This window comes from Ciconia boyciana, chromosome 6, assembly GCF_034638445.1.
Source record: "Ciconia boyciana chromosome 6, ASM3463844v1, whole genome shotgun sequence".
Lineage (NCBI taxonomy): Eukaryota > Metazoa > Chordata > Aves > Ciconiiformes > Ciconiidae > Ciconia > Ciconia boyciana.
The window spans coordinates 55874956-55882614 of record NC_132939.1 but is presented as its reverse complement, the minus strand read 5'-3'; the positions used below and the strand labels follow the sequence as shown (position 1 = coordinate 55882614).

General features: G+C 40.7%; 1 protein-coding gene across 1 annotated transcript; it reads right to left on the bottom strand.

Moving 5' to 3' along the window:
- Positions 1-4494: 4494 nt before the first annotated feature.
- On the bottom strand, positions 4495-6659 carry C6H14orf132 (chromosome 6 C14orf132 homolog). The gene is made up of 2 exons (XM_072865489.1): positions 6639-6659; positions 4495-4776 (listed from the first exon to the last, which is right to left on the bottom strand). The coding sequence occupies exons 1-2, from the start codon at positions 6657-6659 to the stop codon at positions 4495-4497; spliced, it is 303 nt and encodes a 100-aa protein (XP_072721590.1).
- Positions 6660-7659: the final 1000 nt, after the last annotated feature.

Genomic DNA, 7659 nt, shown 5'->3' with positions numbered 1-7659 from the left:
GTAAAATTACATCAGATAAATGGACAGAGCTACTTGAAATTAATAACTCTCAGCAGCCTGCGGAGAAATGTGAAGAGGATATTAACAACTGGAATTGTTTGAGAATAGCAAAAAGAAAGCTTCTAATAATAGACAAAATACATCACAACCTATAGACTAAGGACTCCTGTTTTTGTTTAGTCCCAGACACAAAGGCACATTTTCCCTTTATCTTCAAATGGATGCACAGGATAAGACTATAATGGCTGTCTGCTTCTATTCGCTCTTGATCTGGGACTTGTTATTACAGGCTGCTCAGCAGTTTGGTGGGATGCTGACCGCCCTCAAGTTGCATTGCACACAAGGATTTTGGAGAGGGGATCTCATTACTTCTGAGGTATCTATCAGCTCACTTGCCCACTCAAATGGCTAAATACATTATTTGTATCAGACTAGTCTCTCTGCTACTGTTGTATCGATTTCAAAATCTGTAGTTCAGTTTTGCAAGTGTGCTGACAAAGAAATACGTCCTCCTCCCTCATTTTATTTTAGCAGGATGTTAATGGTGTGGACAAGCACTGACTCCCAGCCCTGCAGATAAAAATATAGCAATAGTAGCTGTGTAGGTTTCCCTACCCTGTTCTCCTATCTAATGTGCCTTTGCACCCACCTCCATAGCTGTTCAGCCTTTAGTGTCTTTGCTGTGGTGGCTGCACACCTGCCGTGTTGAGCAGCTGGCTGCTTAGAGCAAAAAAATTCTTAAGAGACAGTTCAATTATTTGATATGTTGCTATTGATCCCTAGAGGCCATGGCTCAGGAGAAACACGTTAGGGCATCCAGTTTGTCTACCTGCTTCCCACGGCTTGTTAATAACTTTGCAGAGCATATACAGTATCACTGCTTGTGTTTGTACAATGATGTTTGCAACATAGCTAGGGGTCTAACACTGCATATAGAAAGTGTTTTGCTTTGTCTATACAGAGCAAACTCCAATCAGGATCTTGTAACTCCAGTCAGGATCTTGTAACTTATCTGTGGTAGATGCTTTTATTTAAAGCACAGATATTCTGTAAGTGGAATCCTGCTCTCATGCTGATACACAAAGTGCTCAGCAAAGCACAGAGGCCTCTGTGCTTTTACAGAAGAGCTTCAGAGAACAGCTCTGGGGAATGTGTTTGGGCTTCCTCATTACCCCTCAGTGAGTGACAGCAGTTATCCAACTGCCTGGCTCCGAGGAAGGGAGAAGCTACAGCACTCCAAGTCAAGCTGCATTGACAGTTCAGGGTATAACACATACCCACATAAAGAAGCAGTAACACATTTCACAGGACCATACCTACGAAACATCCACCATTCATCCACTTCTCCACTCCCCTCTGTGGTTTCTCTGAACTTAATGATGGATGAGTCCCCTTTTTCAAGGGGGAAATTTCTAAAGGGGTTGAATTTAAACCTTCCCTAACCACCCAGAAGATGGAAGTGGTTGTAGCAGATCAAGCCTGAACACAGCATCCAGAAACACACTGTATGTTAGGACTATCAGAGTAGATCAGAGTTTGAACCAGCTCTGCCCATTACGATTTAGGGATCTTTAATACACCTGACAATATTCTGTACAGACTCACCTGCAGTATCCTTGCACCTGCATCCTAATTTCTTTTTCCCAACAGAAAAGCTGCACAGTTACTGTGCAGTTTAACTATGAGATAGGAAATGCCTGCACTTGCTGCCTGCACCCAGTTTGCCATGTCACCCTGTCAAGCCAATTACTTTAATTAAAGTTCTGTCTGGCCCTTCTTGACAACTCAGCCTCTAATGAGGAAAATGTGTATGATGATGATCTGGATGAGGGAGACAGAACTCATTGTTTTCCAACACTCCTGCTATTACTATCAATTTCACATGAAAGTAGAGCACTTGCTTTGGGAAAAGCGACACAAAAGTGTCACTCAGTTTCTTTGCTGTTCCCACTCTAAAGCTCTTCATAGGTGAAGAATTTAGTCCAGTGCTTTGGGAGAGAAACACAAACATTGCTAATTGCACTTAGATTAATATTCTGGCAAATTCATTAAGCAGTAGAATAATCCCATTGGGCAAGTACCATAGTGTCAAACTGGTTTTAATCATGGTGGAAATATTTTGCTCTTCATGCAAAAACAGGGCTTGCAAGATCTCGCATAACTAGAGAGCCTACAGAAACACTGAAGAAAAGTCCATGAGTAATTGATACAATTACAAAGGCAATAAAATATCAGAAAATGGTTGGGAACAGTACATCACATTAAACAATATCTCCATGGGTCCTACATGTTCAAACACTAGACCTTGTCCTGCTCAATTCTGCATTGGAAACTTCTCTGCAGCCTTCCAACCTCACTTAACAGCTTGCTTTCTGCTCAGCGAGAATAAGGAGGAGTGTAAGAACAGGAAAGGTACACAATTTATGCAGCTCCCCTGTTTTTTATTATCCTGTGCCTATGAAGGAACAAATAGCTATTTTACAACAGTGAAAATCATCGTTTTTGTATCATTCTTAAGACTACAGCTATGTTATTAGACAGAATTTGCCTTCTGTCCTGCTGATCTTCCAGAACTGGGCTTCTCAAACTTTTTCTGAGCACAGGTCTCGTCTGTCCTCAACCATCTTCACAAAATCCTGCCTCCAAACGGGGAAATAACTGCACACACAGAAGCTCTGTTCCTCAGGTGAGTTATTGTTCTTCTCACCCCCAAAATAACTTAGTTTCTTTTCTCCCCCCTGCTAGCTCTGTTTGCATCTTTCCCAGCTTTAAAGGCTAGTTCATAGAGAGGGAAAAAAATATACACAGTGACTACTGAGTGGTTATAAATATTGATTTGGGGCATGCTGCTTTGATTCAAGTAACTGTCCACCAGCCCTGCAGGAAAATGGGTTTAAAGAGAAATGAAGAAAATCCAAACCTCTCTATACATTCAGCAGCTCTTAGTCCAGCCTCAAGCTCAGTGGCAGGCAAGTGTCAAAAATAGCCTCTGTGCCTGCAGACAAGGCTTTCTGGAATTAGGGTAGTAGCTATATGAGACAGAAAACCTATACAGTGCATGCAGACATAGAGGCAGAATTTGTCTGCTACTCTCAAAGTGCAAACATATATATATTTGTGTTTATTTTTTAAGGGGGAAGAGGGAGATTTCCAGTAGAGGTGATTTTTTTTTTTCTTCCCTCAAGATTTTATAATCTCTGAAACAAGAAAGACTACAGCTTGTTTTGAAAAGATACAGCTCTTGAAAAGGAACTACTCATGGGAACAATGCAGTGAAAATGTCCCTCAACAGAACAAATCCAAATGATAATCGGAGTTGTTACCTAAAGCAGGCTATATAAAAATCACTGCCAGCAGCCTTGTCAGAACCCAGAGATATATTAATAATGAAATACAAGTACCTGCATATCTGTCACTTACTACCTTCTTTGTGCTGTTTCTACCCCAGAACATACCTGACTCTTGCACTCACTCCCTTGCGAGCACAGAAGTGTCCAATCTTTCTTTCAATTCTATTTTTCTCATAGACATCATTCACTGTTAATTAGGCTTTGCGATTTCCCCACATTCTTTTGATACACCAATAAGCTTATGAAAGTACATGGCTGCTGTGGGAAATCTGGATTCCAGTGAAATAAGCTGAAAAGCATAGTATTTGGCCTTTGTCTCCTGGAAGGGACACATCTGTGAACCACTGCAATCCAGTACCTCTAGACAGAAATGGGAGCCTGTGCTGCTGCTGTTTAACACTTCCTCCTCTGGAGTGCAGAGGGTCTGCAGACTAGCCGCACCTTGCAAGAGCTGTGCCTCCTCCTGCAAACAGCAGACAAGTTTAGCATCAATTCGTAGATTATCAGATCCAGTAATTGATACTGGAAGGCAAGCATCAGATAGCATGCATCTGCCTGTCATAGCTTTAAGACTCATGATTTTGAACACAGCCTAGTAGTGTATGCACGTTCTGAAGACTCACACACAATGAACTTGTACTTCATCAGAACTGAGCCAATGCCGACCATTTAGTCCATCTGGAAAACTAAGATGTCCAGCAAATATGACATAGAACAATTTCATACAACATTATACCACAGTAAAAAATGCACAAAAAAGCTGACAAAACCCAGAAGAGCTGCTAGAAAAATCTAAACAGTAGAAAATAAGCACTTTCTATATAAATCTCACTTTCTTTTTTTATTTGCTATACCCACGCTGGTCTCTCTTTTATTACATTTCTGTACAAAACTGGTATTGGCTGTTCTCAGTTAAAGCTCTGACCTCCATACAATTTGCAATTGCATCCAAACTCTCTGCCATCAAGATTCAAGATGATTAACTTGCATTTCATTTCTGTGATTGTGGCAGGACTTAATCAACAAAGTCCCTACCTATATGTATTTATATAGATATACATGTATATATACACACATACATACATACACATGACAAATCCTGTTGCAGTTACCCTCTCTTCCAGTGTTTGGAATGACAGTCATCCTAGAAGGTGAAGGCATACACCACTCCCACAACCACAATATTTCCAATTGTTGCTATTATTGCAATCCATAACAATATAGCATCATTTGAAGAACGGGATGTCTCTTCTGGTGGATTCTGCATGGAAGAAGCTGCATGGACGTTGGCTGATGAGTTAAACAAGGAGTACTCTGTACTAAAGTCCTCGTTGGGTGAGTCCATAAAGGCTCCTCCCATAACAGGAAGCTGTGAAGAAAGACATGGCAAAATTAGACTGAAGGGCAATATCAGTATTTGCTTTGTCTCAAAGTCATTACAAAAGAGTAACCACTAGCAAACCTGCAAAATTACTGAGATTTCATGTACGTGGTGCTAACCTGTCAGGAATACCACAGACACACACTTTACACTATTTCTTCCATTTCTTTTAGAATCAATATTATTGCAGGAAACCTATGTATATTACATGGAATATACATAAGAGCTGACATAGAGGCTCCAAGTCAGACTAAGTAATTATATGCATTTAGAAAGAAGAGATACAGCTGTCCACAAAGCACTCACATACCAAAGTGTAAGTTTACAGCAATGTGATTGTTTTGTGACCACCAGCAATGGAATCATACTGCACAAAGGCATAGAGCAAGCACAGCAAGGATGTGATGCAGGGAATTTGTTCTGCCTTTATGTATGGCTCAGAAGTGAACCCTTGATTTATCTAGAGATCATGCAAAAACATATGAATTGCAAAAGTTGTTACTGTAAAACAGGTGGAGTGTACTCAGTGCTCTCACTTCACTTGCAAAACACACCATTGCAGCAATGCAGGATTTATAAATCTATACAGTGAAAAAACTTCAAACTGGATTTTGAAAGGCTCCATAGCAATGAAGTGGCAAATTTCCAACACTCCTGCTACCCCAGACTTCTCCTACAGGGAAGGCTAAAGTTTCTTTAGTGCTCTTAGTGGATTCCTCAGTGGTATGAAGAAAAGTTCTCAGTAAGATAGCAGTTATTCAATACAGAAATATGGCAAAGGTAAAGAAAAGAGGAATTATTTAACCTTGTCCTTATACAGGTTTTAGTTGTCTTCCCAACTTCATCCTAGATCACAACACATATTCTTCATGATTCAACAACTATTTTACCCTCTACACAGAGGTGCAAAACACACCCTTCTGCAAATTTATGGATTCCCCTTTCAGGCAAGAGAAGGACACCTAATGCTCTCCTAAGACCATCTACTACTAAAATAAAGTTCACACAAAAGGTTTTTGCTTCCATCCTTGTTCCTTTTATGTTTGGGAACGCAGGTCTGGAAGAGTCTCTCCTGGCTCACTGAGCGCAGGCTCCACAGTCTCATGCAAGTAGAGGACATTGTTTCAGAAAAAGCTGCAGAATATCTACTTCACATATCTATAAATGTTCAGGACACACACTTCTGAATACTGTGTAAAAACCCAAAGAACTGCTCGGCAACCTCAGAAACCGCAACTGTTATGTACTGCAGGAAGAGCATGAGCAGCGTGGGTATTGTAAAGCCCCAAGTCTCTGCAGTACTCAGTAACTAAAACTCCCAGACTACTGTAGTAGATAGGGAGACCAAACCCTGGCATTTTGCATTACTGGCAAAAAAACCCCAACAACCCAGAGCCATATGTCCAAATCTCTCTGCCACCCTGACCAGAAGGGAAAAATTCCATCAGGGCATTGATAACTGGCTTGATTTTGAGCAATGAGTAAAACCTGGACATCAGTGCATCCTACCTACGCTGTCCTTTCAAATCTCGTACAACTCCAATGCTTCAGGGAAAACTGAAAAAAGTCTGGGAATGTTCTCCTTAAGAAACACTCTTGCTGCAACACCAACCAACCTTTCCTTCCCCACAGTGGCTTCCATGCTGCCGCTGTTACCTTCCAACCTTTAGACCCAATTACAGTCTCCTGTTTTACACCCCACTTGTAAATGCTTTTGGTTTTTTTTCCATTATTATTCTTTCTTTGCCTTTCTCAATAGGGCTTTCTTCTACAGATTAAACCCTCTGGCTCAGTAACAACAAAATAAAAATCCTTCCTGCTGTTATACTAGTAGTAGTACTACTACAACTAGCAGCAGCACAGTACTGTTGAAGTTGCCACAGCCTATGAATAACAGAGGAACCAACCTTGCCTTCGCTCAGCCGCATCACAGAATGCTGCTATACCATCAGCGTTAAACTACCGTGGCCAATACTCACCGGACTGGTAAATCAGTCTCTTTCAACACCTTGTCCTTCAACTCCCGCATCACATTTTGACTCTCCCAGTAACCTCTCCCTTTGGTACCAAATTACACCCCTCCTGTCTGTGTGCAGCTGTGCTATGGAGGCTGCTAAACAGGACAGGATTTGAGGATAAGCCACCTTTCCTCTCCACAGTGGTGGCTGTAATCTACAAATTAGAGAGAAGAATTTGAGAAGCTTGGGAATAAAGTAGCTTTTTTTGCTTGCTATCCATAACATTTTACAAAGCTATAAAAGACAGACTCTCTTTCAAAGCTGACTGCTGAACAAATTTCATCTGTACTAGAAAATATCATGTCACATTCAAAATGAAACAGAGAATGACAAAAGACCACAATGGATATGTCATACTACCTAATCCACATTAAATACAATTATCTCGGAGATCAAATATGATTAGACAAAAGCCGTTTGCAAGAAACCAAACAGGAAATTGCAAAAGTCAAGTTTGATACATTCCCCCTGCATCAAAGATTTTTGCTGCCTGTTTCAACACAGAGTGTGTTTTAAAGAGAGCAAAAGCTTCCATTTCACAACAAGCCCAGCTGGATGTTTTGAATCCAGTTCCACTGGCCTTTTTATGTCTTGGGATTTAATAAGGAAAACATGCTCAGTTTAATCAGGATTTCTTTTTATGTAGAGATTCCCATAAAAGGCAATTCCAACTTCAAACGCAAAAAGTGTATTTATGCAGTGATGCTGCCTTTAACAGCTATGGAGACACTAGTTAAAAATCTTCACAGCAAATGATGGGCATATGTTTACCATACTGGCAGCAAAACGCTCAATCTGAGGTGCTTGCCTCTTTAGCAAACCATTTTAAGGGTATCAGCATTTAGGATGGTCAGTTCTGCAAAATCTTTCAACTGGAACAACCATCCAAAATATAGAGGTACACATACAC